Here is a 14,488-nt window from a genome sequence, read left to right on the forward strand (position 1 = left end):
AATTATTATAATAATATTAAATTTTGAAAAGATTTTTTTATTATTATTTAATAGTGTATTTCGAAGACATATATATATGTCCATATATAATAAAATAAAATAAATATGTGCTTACATGAGCTATCATGAATATTGCATCATTATAAATAGTAATGTGTCCATGTGGATGTATATATACCTTTAAAATATACAATTGAATAGTGTGAGTGCAGGGAGGGGGGGGGGGAGGGAGTAAAAGGTCCTCCACAAAGTTTGGTATCGTTACAGTAATTTCGCTCAAATTTGAAGTATTTTTCAAATATTTTTTTCCTATTAATTTATTATTTTATTGTAAAAAATAATCTCCGTTTTAAAAGACAAATTATGAATGCACATGACGTATTTGAGATTATATAAGATTAAAAAATATTCTAATAAACTTTTTGTCAATTTGAGATTTTTTTTTTTTTTTGTAAAACTCCGTATCATGTTAAGACTAAACAATCAACTTGAGACGGAGGGATCATATATAATCGTAAGCTAGACCAATTCAACAAGCCAATTGACATGCTTTGAAAGTGTAGCTTATTATAAATCATGTACTTTAAAAAGTTGCAAGTAGAAGTCATTAAAAGCGTTGTTATATATTATGAGGTGCTAGAAGTGTGATCTAATTTGTACCTTTTTTAAAAGCATGACATCTAAGACGAAAAAAACACATGAAAAGCATAGCCTAAGGCCAAAATTTACGTTAATTTAGATCACATCCAAGAAAGTATTGCCTAACATAAAAAGAAAATGTAACTTTTTTATTAAAGGTGTCACACTTTTCATGATGGATATAAAGGCCTAGAATGTTGAATGTTAACCAAGAAGATGTATATTAGCTTGAAGTATTGTTTACACACTAATTAGATCTATATATAGTGAATATAGTGAGATTTTTATTTATTTCCTTAAAGAAATGATTAAAAATAACTTATCTAAAAGTATCACGTTTTTATGAATTTTAATCTAAACTGTAATGTATTTTTTTCTATATAAATATCATCAAACACCTAATAATTCAGACATATATATATATACATATATTTTCTTCCTTTTTTGGACTTGTCAACTTTTCTAGTATAGAGATATAGTTCAATTATAGATCAAAGATAATGTTTATATATATTTTATTGTTTATATAAGTGAATGTCAACTCTTTTCTCTCTCTAGCTATAATAATAACTAAGTTATCTGCATTTTATAATATTATTAGTCTACATGATGATGCTTAACACAACTTTCCCTTACCTCAACATGTCATACAATTCTCCTAAATTCAACTTTATTTTGAATTTTATAATAATGATTTTAAATAATATATAATAACTAAAATTTATATATAATATTTTTTAATATATCTTAATAATTTTTTTTATTAATATACCCATAAAATCTATTAAGTTCATTCGAATTTATAAGCAGACTACTAACTCCGCACCTGAGGTCACACATACATATAACAACTAAAATCAAGTCTCTTGCATATCCTCAACAAACTTAACCTCTCAAAATCCCTTCTTCTCTCTATCTTCTTAGCTAAAAAAAATGTCGGAGACGACTCGATCTCCGATGCCGTTATCGGAGACGAGGTCTCCGATGCCGCTGTTATTCCGACGACATTCGAGTGGCGAAATCAGAAATTTAGCTTCACTTTCAAGTAGCTTATTGCCAGCTTTTGGAACAGTGATGGGTGAAAGCTCAGTTAGGCTTAAGAGATTTCTTATTGCTCCGTATGATCGTAGATACAGGTAAATAATTTACTTCCTTCCTATCGAAATTATTTATCGATCAGCTAATACTTATTATCTTCGAAATATTTTTAATCAACGGAAAATTTGAATCAAGAAGAAAAATTTCAGTATATTTATTTTATTTTTTATCTTTTTATTTTTCGATATAAAATTTAAGAAAAATAAAGAAATTTTTTGACTTTTATGAACTTAAACTAAATAATATTAAAAAAGTATTTGAATCTGATGGTCAGTGATTTGTTTTCTTTATATGATATTGGGTGTAAATGATTACTAGATATAAAGAATAATATTATTTTTTTAAACCGATTGAAAGTATAAGTAACTTTAATAAATTAAAATGGAGAGATTTTGATATCTTAATTTTACGTGAAGTTGTATTTGATTGAGCATAATATTTAAGAAAATAATATTTTTATAAAATAATTTAAAATAAGCTTGAGAAATTTCTATAGCAATAAATTATTTTATTAAAAATGAAATATAAAATTTAAAGTCGATCGATTTAATAACCAAGTGTCATTTTTTTGCCAATTAACTTAAAATAAAAAATCGTCAAATAAATCGAAACAGAGGACTATTCATATATGCAGATTTCTTTGCAAGTATGAACATCGTATCATCATAGCAAGTTTTAAAAAGAGGAAAATTATACTTGTAAATAGAGTGAAAAATAAGATTTATATTATAAATTCAAATCACAAAGTGTGATACTTTCTAATTTGTTGTTTAGCTAAGAAATTATGTAAGATGATAATTTTTTAATTTCCAATGACACATGACACCATTGACTTTTACGAGTGGTAGTTAGAAGTTAAAACTAATCTACTGAATACAAATTTATTTATTTAAAACTTAATCGACATAAAATGAAAATTTAACCCAGTCTCGTTAAATATTGAATATCGAATGAAATGAAGTGTTATTACTACTTTCTTTATCTAGAATTGTTTGTCATGTTGCATTTATCTAAAGTTAATTTAACTAATTTTCAAAGATAAATTAAATCACATTAATTTGATATTTTAAACAAAAAAATTAGATATTCTAAAACTATATAAAAAGTACTATAAATTATAATTTTTTGTATATTAATATGATAAAAAAAATATATCTTAAAATATTAATCAAAATTTTTATAGTTTAACTCTAAAAATAAAAATCATGATAAATAATACCGGACGGAGGAAGAATTTGTAACATGATTACCCTAAATTTAAGGGACTTCAATGAAGCTTAATAGTGAGTAGAGCTTTGACTTTATGTTGATTATAAAAACCATGTTCAATGGATCTCATGGAGTCTTTTGACAATATTGATTCAAGGGACAAAACTTACTTCTTATTGACGTTTATATTTTTGGAACTTGAGAGATCACAATTATTCTAATCTATTTTTTTTCTATTTGTGCATCTAATTATTTTTTTTAGGACGACACCATATAAATATATATATTTTTTTTAGCTTGGTTCGTGTAAACTCAATATTTATGACTTAACCTAGCATTGTTATTCTTCTTTTTATGTCTAAAATAAAATCGTAAAAATAATTCATCATTAAAAATTAATTTGCTTTCGCTCGACTCACTCCCACTTGTTTTCTTTCTACTATAGTGAAAGATTCTTTTTTTGGTAGGAAAAAAAGGTCTTTTACTTTCCCAAAGCAGAATTAATTCTTAACATTACAATTTTTTGTAATTATTAGTACAATTTTTATCTTTATTGAATTCTCGTCATTAAATATCCATATTCATTTTTCCACTAACGTACGCAGGCAGCTCTTACTTTTCCGTTCACCACGATGATGAATCAAAATAAAACTAAAATTATTACATCAAAAATAGCTTTAGTGGCGCTAAATATGTATTTTAGTAACAATTAATACTTTTTGTATATGTTTCTAAAGACGTTAGCGACATTAGATCTAACGACACTTAACTAATGTCGTTAAAGATACTATCACTCTTTATTATTATGTCAATAAATTATCGCTAAAAATTATTTTTATTATAATAAATTAACCGTGGGTAAATGAAATGACAGAAGAAAATATAAACTTTTGAAAAATATTTTTTCTAGAAAAATAATTTTTTAATAAATAAATAACTTCCTCATAATCGTTTCACATTGATTATCTTCTCCCACCCGCATAGCCCTATCCTCATTACCCAAACTTCACCTCCCATATTATTTGCATATATTAAACACATATATGTTTTATTTTTCACGAAAAGAAGTAAGTTCACATGAATTAAAACAGACGAAGTCATTCTATTATAACAAAAAATATTATTCTTATTTTTTTGAACCTTTGGCAAATGTAGATTGTGGCAAGCATTTCTTGTTGTACTAGTGGTGTACTCAGCATGGTCATCTCCCTTTGAGTTAGCATTCAGCAAGGCATCTACTGGAGCACTCTTGCCTGTTGATTTAGTGGTTGATGCCTTCTTTGCTATTGACATTATACTCACTTTCTTTGTTGCATACTTGGACAAATCTACTTACTTACTTGTTGAAGAACACAAGAAAATTGCTTTAAGGTACGTCACATCTTTCTATAACAGTCAATTTAAAAATAATGCTTCATTATAACGATCAAATTTTCTTCAAAACGTATGTTCATGTTATGTTCCAATTTTAGTATGTTGTAGTTTGTCTTCACACAAATTTTAAGAAAGTACCAGTTTTGAAATTTGTGGTCTGAAACAAATGATAGATATGTGTCGATTTTCTTGGGATTGACTAATTAAAAGAAAAATGAATTATATAAATTGAGAAAGGAGAATTATATATTTCATATAATAGTATTCGCGTTAATAACTAAAAGTTATCGAGACAAATGTTATTATTATTGAAATGTTTGACGGTATACGTACCCCTATTGATACTAAGAATTGTATATTTCATGTAACTAATACTTATTAAACTTGTTTAATATTTTTTTAGTACTTTTAAATAATTACCATTTTCATTATAACTTGTTCATTTGCAACATTTGTTTTACGTGATATCATTATTATTTTTTTGTTGGATATTTTAGTGTCGTTAATTATATCATATTTTATATTATTTTCTTAAGATACACCTTATATAGTTGTATTTTGATAAATTTAAAGAAATATTTGAAGTACAAATAACTGATATGTTTGTATGAATACTTTATCGTAAAAGAACTCGAAAAATCCAAAAAATTCAAATTTTATTGGTTTGATTTGGTTTATACATTTAAAAATTGACACAAATAATTTGATTTGATATTTGAAAAATCCGAACTAACCCGGTCACGTGCACAGTACACCACTACTTTTTGCCAATATGGAGAATACAATTAATTTCATTATTTTTCTTTTGTTTGTAAAGGTATGTCACACATCTATGGTTTCCAATGGATGTAGCTTCAACTCTACCATTTCAAGCCATATACAGAGTTGTCACTGGCAAAACTAGTAGAGGACAAGTATTTGGCTTCCTTAACTTGTTAAGATTATGGCGACTCCGCCGTGTTAGTAAATTCTTCTCGAGGTATATTTCTTTTATTTATGTGACACAATTTAAATTGATAAATTCGGTTATGAAATTTTTATTTTTATTAAAATAAGTTTCACGTGACACAATTTGATGACTAACTTCTGATTTTACTTATAAATAGTTGAAAAACAAGTTATTGACTTTTATCGAATGAGTTGAAAATACTTATAAATCAGTTTGACCAACTTAATTAATAACGCGCAAGCAAGCAAACACCAATCAACTAATTTTTCTTCCCTTGCGTTTTAGGTTGGAGAAGGATACTAGATTCAGCTACTTTTGGACGAGATATTTTAAACTTATTTGTGTAAGTACTCATAATCTTAGCTATATATCACATTAATTATTATTTTTTCTAGATCATAAATATATACTTTTTCAGCCTCAGTTAATGTGAGATATAAATTTTAGATTTACCCTTAAAAAAAAAATATGATTAAAAAATAAGTAATTTAATTTAAATTTTGTTTAGACGATGAACTTTTTTTTACAAAAAATCTTCTTTCTTAAATTTTGTCAAATAATGTCACACAAATTCATGAGATGAAGGGAGTAATGGAGTTTAAATATTCTCTCAATTTTAATTTAAATATCTTACTGTCTATATTTAAACGAAGAATATTTCTTTTTATTTTTTTATTTTGTGTAATCTGAACATATTAAGATTCAAGATTACAAGTTTTTTTAAAAAAAAACTTTGATACATTACATATATCTATAGTTTAATTAAGACTACACAATTTGAAATATCTTCATTATTTTCCTTAATTTTGTGTCTTATCAAACTAAAACACACTTGAATTGAAACAAAAAAGTATATATATATATATATATATATATATATATAAAGAAGCATATATATATATAGGGGAACTTTCACATATAACCACTCAAAACAAACTGACTTTTCTCTATAGTTATAGTTTAATAATAACAATTCGAAGCTATATGTTATAGGGAGGAGAGAAACGAGCGAAATTGGGAGAGAGAGGCGAGAGGCGAGAGAGAGGGCAAAAAGTGAGAGAGAGATGAATTATATATGTATATCAGTTAAATAATTGTATATTATACATAAGCATTTGTATATATGACAAGCGAGATTAGGAGAGACAGGAGAGAGGCGAGCAAGAATGGGAGAGGACAGATAGTGGAAGAGAAGTGAATTGTATATATATATCGATTAGATAATTGTATATTATATATATATGTATTTGTATATTCTGACGAATTATACATATACAAATGTGGCTAATTATACAAACTCGAAATCAGCCCACGTAATTAATGCATAATGTTAGTCGTGAGTAGTAATTATAGAAAACTATAGCCATGATTAGTACTTAAGTAGTATAAGTATGTTTAACCGCATAATTTTCCCTATATAATATAGACATTGATCGATATTCATATACAATCAAACATTGGACATAATTGTTATAACAAAATATTATTAGAAAATATTATTATAGAGAAGTCTGACTGTACGAGTGTGTTATTGTACGAAAAGGTGACACTATTTGCAGTGCATTCAGCTGGTTGTTTCTATTACTGGTTGGCAACACGTTATCATAATTCAGAATCAACATGGATGGGAGCAAATATACCTGATTTCAAATCAAGAAGTATATGGCTAGGATATACTTATTCAATGTATTGGTCTATTGTTACACTTTCAACTGTTGGCTATGGTGATCTTCATGCTGTGAATATTGAAGAAAAGATTTTCACCATTTTTTACATGCTTTTCAACATTGGCCTTACTGCATACTTGATTGGCAACATGACTAACCTTATTGTCCATACCGCTGTCCGAACCTTCGTCATGGTACGTATTATTTCATCTATCTTAATTTATGTGATATTATTTTCTTTTTTAATCGGTTTCAAAAAGAATTGAGAATCCTCATCACATAAGCATTCTCAATAAAGAAAGCTCGGATTACTGATTTAATCCTCGAATTTAAAGAACCAACCTGATCAGACTGACCTAGTGGATAAATAAAAAATACAGAAATGAAAACAATAATTGAACTAGAGAATGTGATTGCATTATAAAGTCTCAATTGAACAGATCAAGTAAGCTCGAGTTGTCATAACATGCAACCTTACAGGCCAAAAGTTTTATAAGAGCAACAAAAGTCTGCACGCCGTTCAATTCAGTGGCTGATTCAGGATTTTCATTAATGAAGTTCGGAAAAAAAAGAGTAGTGCCTAAGATTTGATCTTGGAATCTCAAGCACTAAGCCACACAACAACAAAAACAACTTTTAGTGACATTAAATATTGATATTAATAAAGAGTGTTAACCTCTTTACCGGCATTGGTTAAGTGTCATTAGAACTAATATCACTAAAGGCTTTAGGAACATATACAAAGAGTGACAATTGCCGCTAAAAATACATATTTAACAGCAATTAAGAATTTAATGCCGCTAATGGTCATTTTTGTTATTGTGTCAGCCTCTAATCTTACATTCAGGAGGTTCAAAATTAATATATAGACATAAAAAATTCTTAAAAATACCTTAAATATACAACATAATTTTTTAATGAACCCCCTCGGCAATCTCTAAGTCCACCCCCGGTCCAATTGGCACCAACAAGTAAAATTATATTCTTATGCTTCATGAGTATACTACCCCATAGTAACAACAACAAATATGTGAAACTATTAGCAGGATGATTAGAAACGATCGAGAATGACATATTTCTATATTTATTAAATGTGCATGTAGAGGGATGCTATCAATGAGATTTTGAGGTATGCAAAAAAAAATAGACTTCCAGAAGGGCTAAGAGAACAAATGTTGGCACATTTAACACTGAAATTCAAGACAGCAGAACTACAACAAGAACAAGTTTTAGAAGACTTGCCAAAGGCTATTAGATCTAGCATTCTACAACAACTCTTTCGTACCACTCTACAAAATTCCCATCTATTCAAAGGAGTCTCCGACGACTTTATCGTCCAATTGGTAATTTCTTTCTCAATTTATGTGACGATATTTGATTGGATGACACAAAATATAAGGGATAAGCTAGAAGTATCTCCTTAGACTATGATCCAAATTGCAGAGACACATCCGACCTAAACTAAGGTCTTATTATCTCCTGAACTCATTTTCTTTTTAATTTTGTACACTATTTTTGCTTACGTGACATCCAAACATCTCCACGTGCATCAACTCCGTGGGGAGTCATGGAATGTGCCACATAAGCCAAAAGGTGTACAATATTATATATAAAATAAGTTCAGGGATAATAAGACCTTAATTTAATTAAAATGTCTTTGAAATTTCAATCATAATCTAGGAGTACTTGTGTCTTCTCCAAAAATATAGTATTTTCTTCTTCTTATTTTTTTTATAATGTAGGTATCAGAAATAAAAGCAGAATATTTTCCACCAAAAGTGGATATTGTCATACAAAATGAGATACCAACAGATTTCTACATTATTGTATCTGGGGCTGTGGTACGTTACATTCATTCCAGCAGTCAAGTTTTAATTAATTCTAACTCTTTAAAAATGTCATCGTGTGTGTCGAATCCTTCAAAAATAGTGGATTTGTGAAGGATTTGACACTAATACGATAACATTTTAGATAGTTTGAACAAATATATTTTCTAACTTACTAAATAGTTAATTGACCAATGCAGGATGTTGTAACATACAAGAACGGAATGGAACAAGTATGTACCTATATCTCTTTCTCTTCGACTTAACTCAATAACTTTAATTTGAATTTTGTGTTTGTGTTAATTCGTCACTTTTCTTAAATATCAATGTTAAAAATAATAATAAGGTGAAACATTCTTGATTGATTGAGATAAAACGATTTTCTCGGTATAGCTTCACTCCGTCAAATCTGTACGAATAGTGAAGAAGTTTAGATTTAGTTGGTTGTAAAAAAATTCATTAAAATAAGCATAGAAATTCAATTCAAATTCCTAAAACTAGCATTGTTGGTTGTATTCTCTAATCGCGAACACATAAACTTCAAATCCTGACTTCACATCCAGTGGCGGAGTCAGAAATTTCACAGTATTATTTTAACAGATAGGATTCAATTGAACCCCTTTTCTCTGCCTAGCACGAACATATCAAAATAAACCTCTTAGACTATTCACATATAATTAATTGATTATATATGTTTAATAAAAAAAAATTTCTACAACTTTTTTGTTTGACAGTTTTTATCCAAGTTGGGATCTCAACAAATGTTTGGAGAAATAGGTGTAATATTCAATATCCCTCAACCTTTCACAGTGAGAACTAAAAGGCTTTCTCAAGTTGTTCGTATTAGTCATCATCATTTCAAGCAATTGGTACAACCCCTTCATGAAGATGGAAAAATAATTCACACTAATTTTATTCAGGTGCATTATACATTAATTTTCTCCCGTAATAGTTATTATCTTAGAAAGTCGATTTCTTTGATGAAGAAAATTAGAATCAATGAGAAAAATGACTTTCTGAGATAATAACTGGTAGTTACGTGTCGCATTTGTTACTTGTTGATGTTAATTTTTGGTGTTATATATCAGCATTTGAAGGGATTGAAAAATGAGGAGCTAGCTGAGATGCCGCTAATATCAGAATTTCTTGATGATTTAATTAGTGAGGTAATTTACTTTTTGTGGTAAACTATATATGAAATCAATTACACAGAATATAAACTTAATTTCATACAGTAATTAATTTGAGGATGTGTTGTTATGTTAGTGAGAAATGTTAGGCTAAATACGTCTGACGATCTTTTAAATTTGTCAATAAATTTCATGTTGACACTCAATTTATGACATGTTTTTATTAAACTCGTGTCAGTTTCTTTAATTTGATTAATTATACAAGTAAATATCAATTGGAACAAGTATAATGATATACGATTTGTTGAGGCTAATGTATTTATATAATTAAATGAATTGATATATTTGAGTGTTTAATGTATCTGTATAATGGACGCTTGAATACACACGGTATAATCTTTTTCAAAATATAGTCAGAATTGTCTAATTGAAACACTTTTAAGTATATATATCTTAATGAAATTTAATGACAAATTTAAGAGACGTAGACTATCAATATATTCAGCCAAAATGTTACTATGATTTTGTTCTTTTATAACATAGTTAATATATGCAAAACAAACTAAGTTTATAACTGCAATCAAATGGAGATGCAAAGACCAAATTTTTTGAATAACTCTTTTATGTTTGTTTCGTTTTCTTGCAGGAAGCCTCGATGAATGAGGCCGGAGCTCAAGACCAACAAGAAAACGGTAACCTGTCTTATTTTCAAGATTACAAACCTCACATTTAATAAGGCATAAATATTATGTGTTTACTTCTTCATATTATAATCCCTCATTTCGTATGCAGAGTTATCGGCAACTACTTCTTCGTTATCAAAAACACCTTCTACTAGAGTGATAATTCACGGATATCACCCGGATCATAAGCCAAAATCAGGAGGAAAACTTATACATCTACCTGATTCAATTGAAAATCTTCATAGTATTGCAGGTGATCATTAGTACATTCAATTTGAAATATAACATCTTGTAGCAGGGGTGTCAAATCGGCTGGTTGGGTTGAAATTGAAAATATCATAATGCGTTGAATAGAAATCGGGTTAGGTCTTGACCCGTCCAAGTTTACTTTGGGTTCAAATGGGCTAAAAAACGGGTTGGGTCTTGATCCGCCCAATTCGGCCTGATTAATCTCAATAATATAACATATTGATAATTAACTTTAATAATCAAAAAAATAACAAACTGATAGATAAATCCTAAAAGATGTTTAATAGATAATAATTCATACCTTCAATATAGTAACATAACTTAATAAAAAAAATTAAAACGGGCTGAATGGATTGAGATTGGACCCAATTCAAATTATATTGAACTCAACCCTTAAAATTCTGGGCAAGTTGGGCGGGTTACATATGTTTTGGTTCATTTTTAACACTCCTATCTTGTAGCATTTCAACAATTTCATTCCCATTGATCCGATCAAAATCCGTTGTTAATCCTATATTTGGTGTGGATGCAGAAAGTAAGTTTGGGAGAAGAGGAAGTACGATTCTCATGGCGGATGGTTCTCAAGTAGAGGATTTGGCTGCTCTGAGAGAGGATGATCACTTGTATATTTTTTGAGGAAAAAAAAACAAATGTACTGAAAATATTTTGTGTGTTGATATACTCATATTGAATCTGACAGTAAATATATGGTAATGAGATTGAATATATATAATAGAATAAATAAGAGTTCGGAGCTTAAAAGGTATAAAATATTAATAAAAATTTTAAAATGGTTTATTAAATTTTGTATTAATCAAAATGACAAAATCACTGAAAAACAGCGATTTTCTCTACCGAAAAAAGCAAAATCGCTACTACTGCAGCGATTTTGCAAAATGTGATTTTTTTTTAAAAAAAAAAATCAAATCGCTACCTAGGGAGCGATTTACAATTTTTTTTTCATTTTTTTAAAAAAATTAAGAAAATGAAAATCGCTGCCTAGGCAGAGATTTTCTTTAAAAAAAAAAAATTTAAAAATGAAAACCGCTGGCTAGGTAGCGATTTGAATTTTTTTTTTTTAAAAAAAAATTACATTTTGCAAAATCGCTGCAGTAGCAGCGATTTTGCTTTATTTGGTGGAGGAAATCGTTGTTGTTATAGCGATTTCACCGTTTTGATTAATATAAAATTTTATATATCATTTTAAATTTTTTGTTAATATTTTATATCTTTTAGACTCTGAACTTACGTAAATAACTCATTGTAAATGATATGTTAAGGGGATGGCAAACAATGTTTTTCGTGTAAGGATGGTGTTAAAACTTATAATGATGCAGTGGATTTCAATAACGAATGGACTTTAATTTGATATCACATTAAAAAATATGGTGGTTTTAAAGAACTGACAACAATAAAATGTTTTTAATAAAATAAATGTGAGTTTAAAGTATCATGATGGTTCTTCGAAGACAGATCAAAGTATTTTTTCATTTAATTTATTTATCTGATTTTAATTTAATACGAAATTTAAGAAAATAAAAAAAAATTTAAATTTTATAATCTTAAATTAAAGATATATAGAATGTATTATAATGTTATTTAATCTTAAACATGTTATGTTGAAACTAAAAAATAAAAGAATAACTATTTAATCGAACTAAAATAATCAAATTGAAACGGAAGAGTAAATAATAACAACATGAATTCAATTATGAACATCGTATGAAGCAACACAAATAATCAAGAATTGAATAATTGCCGATTATTCAATTTCTTTTTAAATTAGCATTTGATTTCATACATAGCAAAATTAAGACAACATAAATATTACTACATAATCGGTTGAAACTTGAAGTAGATGATCTTGTAACAATTTAGGACCATAGAGTTTATATTTTATATACTATCGATACAAATAACTTATACTAATATAATTTATATAACTTAAACTCGAAATATTATTATTTAGCAGCACGGAAATGGAACGCAGTAGCAATTTTTTGTTGGAAGGCAAACTGGAAATCCACTATTAAAAAACGTACACAACCCTTTGCAATCAACATTATAATTGCATTCGTATTGCTTTGCGCCTGTATCCGAGTGTGCTAAAACTTTCATAAATTTAGTACCTGCAAAATATTATAAATCACAATAATTAATAATATAATTTAAAATATTTAAAAGACATGAAAATTCACACCAAATAAAAAACTCATTTAACTTTCAAAATATTAAAAATGTAATATAAATTGAAAAGTGAGAGATGAGGGTGGGTGGGTGGCACCAAGGGGGGCGGGGGGGCGACTAAAAATATTAAGACCTAAAATTTCACATACGTTACATTACAAAATTCTCAAAAAAATAATAATCAAGTTTTGCAAGATTTTGTGTGTATTTAAAAGGGGATTCAAATTTTAGTTACAAATTTATGTTATTTCAATAGTTTTTGTTAATACCTGTTATATGTATTGAAAAATTCCCTAAAAATATTCATAAACATTCGATTGTTAATTCAATGATATTATAAGTTAATTTGAAATTACTTGTAAAAGATTATGAACTTAAAATCTTGAATTCGTTTTTGTGAACGTGTGTGAGAGAGAGGAGGCATACTTGTAGTGAAAATAAGAAGAAGAGTGACCACCAAAGCCAACTTTGAATAACAAAAAATCATGTCTTAAGCTTTGAATTTGCAAGAGGCAATGCTATTTATCTAGTTTGTGTTGAAAGATAGACCTTCAACAAGCAATATATATACCCCAACCCCCAACCACCACCACCACTATATATATTCAATTAGTATCAGATGAATAAAATTTAATTCATAGTCATATATAGAAAAAAATGAATTTTTGTTGTAACAAGTGACAAATGTAACAATTAATATCTTATTCAGAAATTCATTTAATTCTTATGGGTGGAAATTAGAAAATTCTTTAAGTGCTTCTCCTTTTATGGCCTTTGATGACTGAACACTCTAAAAAACATTATTAATTACTTTCTCCGTTTAAAAAAAATGTCTATATTTTTTTAGTCCGTTGCTAAAAGAATGATCCCTTTCTCTTTTTTGGCAACACTTTAACTTTGACTTTCTGTTTGACATGTTTAAAATCACAATATTAAAGAATATTTTAATGCATTTGGCATAATTTTAATTTAGAACCATAAGATTAAAAAGTTTTCTTTCTTTTCTGTTCCCAGTCAAACTACGTCATCCTTTTTAAAACGAATGAAGTATCTTTTATTGAAAGAATTCATTTTATTAATGATACTTTGAAAACTTTGGATTTGATTATTGTTATTTTATATAATTATTTAATATTAAAATCATATGAAAGAAAATATTAAAACACTTGATTTGTTAAAACGGACGAGTGAAAAAGGGGGAAATTTTTTAATGGAAGTGAATGAAATGAAGAAGTTAGTAAATTCTATTACTCCAATGTAAATGCATTTAATTTGATTGATTAATCCAACCAAATGTATAGTTGTGCAGTTACGACTTAGGGGTGGGCATTCGGTTTTTCGGTTCGGTTCGAGTTTTTTTTCGGTTTTTTCGGTTTTCGGTTTTTATAAATTGCGTACCGAATACCGAACCGAAATATTTCGGTTCGGTTCGGTTTTTGTTAATTCTGTTCAGTTTTTATTAATTCAGTTCAATTTT

General features: G+C 27.8%; 1 protein-coding gene and 1 long non-coding RNA gene across 2 annotated transcripts; one reads left to right on the plus strand and one right to left on the minus strand.

Moving 5' to 3' along the window:
- The first annotated feature begins 1,238 nt into the window (after window positions 1-1,238).
- LOC101261545 (potassium channel KAT3-like) lies at window positions 1,239-11,528 on the plus strand. The gene is made up of 13 exons (XM_004228375.5): window positions 1,239-1,775; window positions 4,102-4,317; window positions 5,138-5,299; window positions 5,555-5,612; window positions 6,813-7,130; window positions 8,040-8,279; window positions 8,679-8,777; window positions 8,963-8,995; window positions 9,497-9,682; window positions 9,851-9,928; window positions 10,539-10,584; window positions 10,685-10,828; window positions 11,357-11,528. Exons 1-13 carry the CDS (start codon window positions 1,573-1,575, stop codon window positions 11,458-11,460), a joined length of 1,887 nt encoding a protein of 628 aa, XP_004228423.1. The 5' UTR covers window positions 1,239-1,572; the 3' UTR covers window positions 11,461-11,528.
- A 1,138-nt stretch (window positions 11,529-12,666) lies between these two features.
- Window positions 12,667-13,529, minus strand: LOC138340798 (uncharacterized). Its single transcript, XR_011213650.1, has 2 exons — window positions 13,438-13,529; window positions 12,667-12,953 (listed from the first exon to the last, which is right to left on the minus strand). It is a non-coding gene; the product is annotated as an uncharacterized lncRNA (long non-coding RNA).
- Window positions 13,530-14,488: the final 959 nt, after the last annotated feature.

Source organism: Solanum lycopersicum, chromosome 1 (genome assembly GCF_036512215.1).
Source record: "Solanum lycopersicum chromosome 1, SLM_r2.1".
Taxonomy (NCBI): domain Eukaryota; kingdom Viridiplantae; phylum Streptophyta; class Magnoliopsida; order Solanales; family Solanaceae; genus Solanum; species Solanum lycopersicum.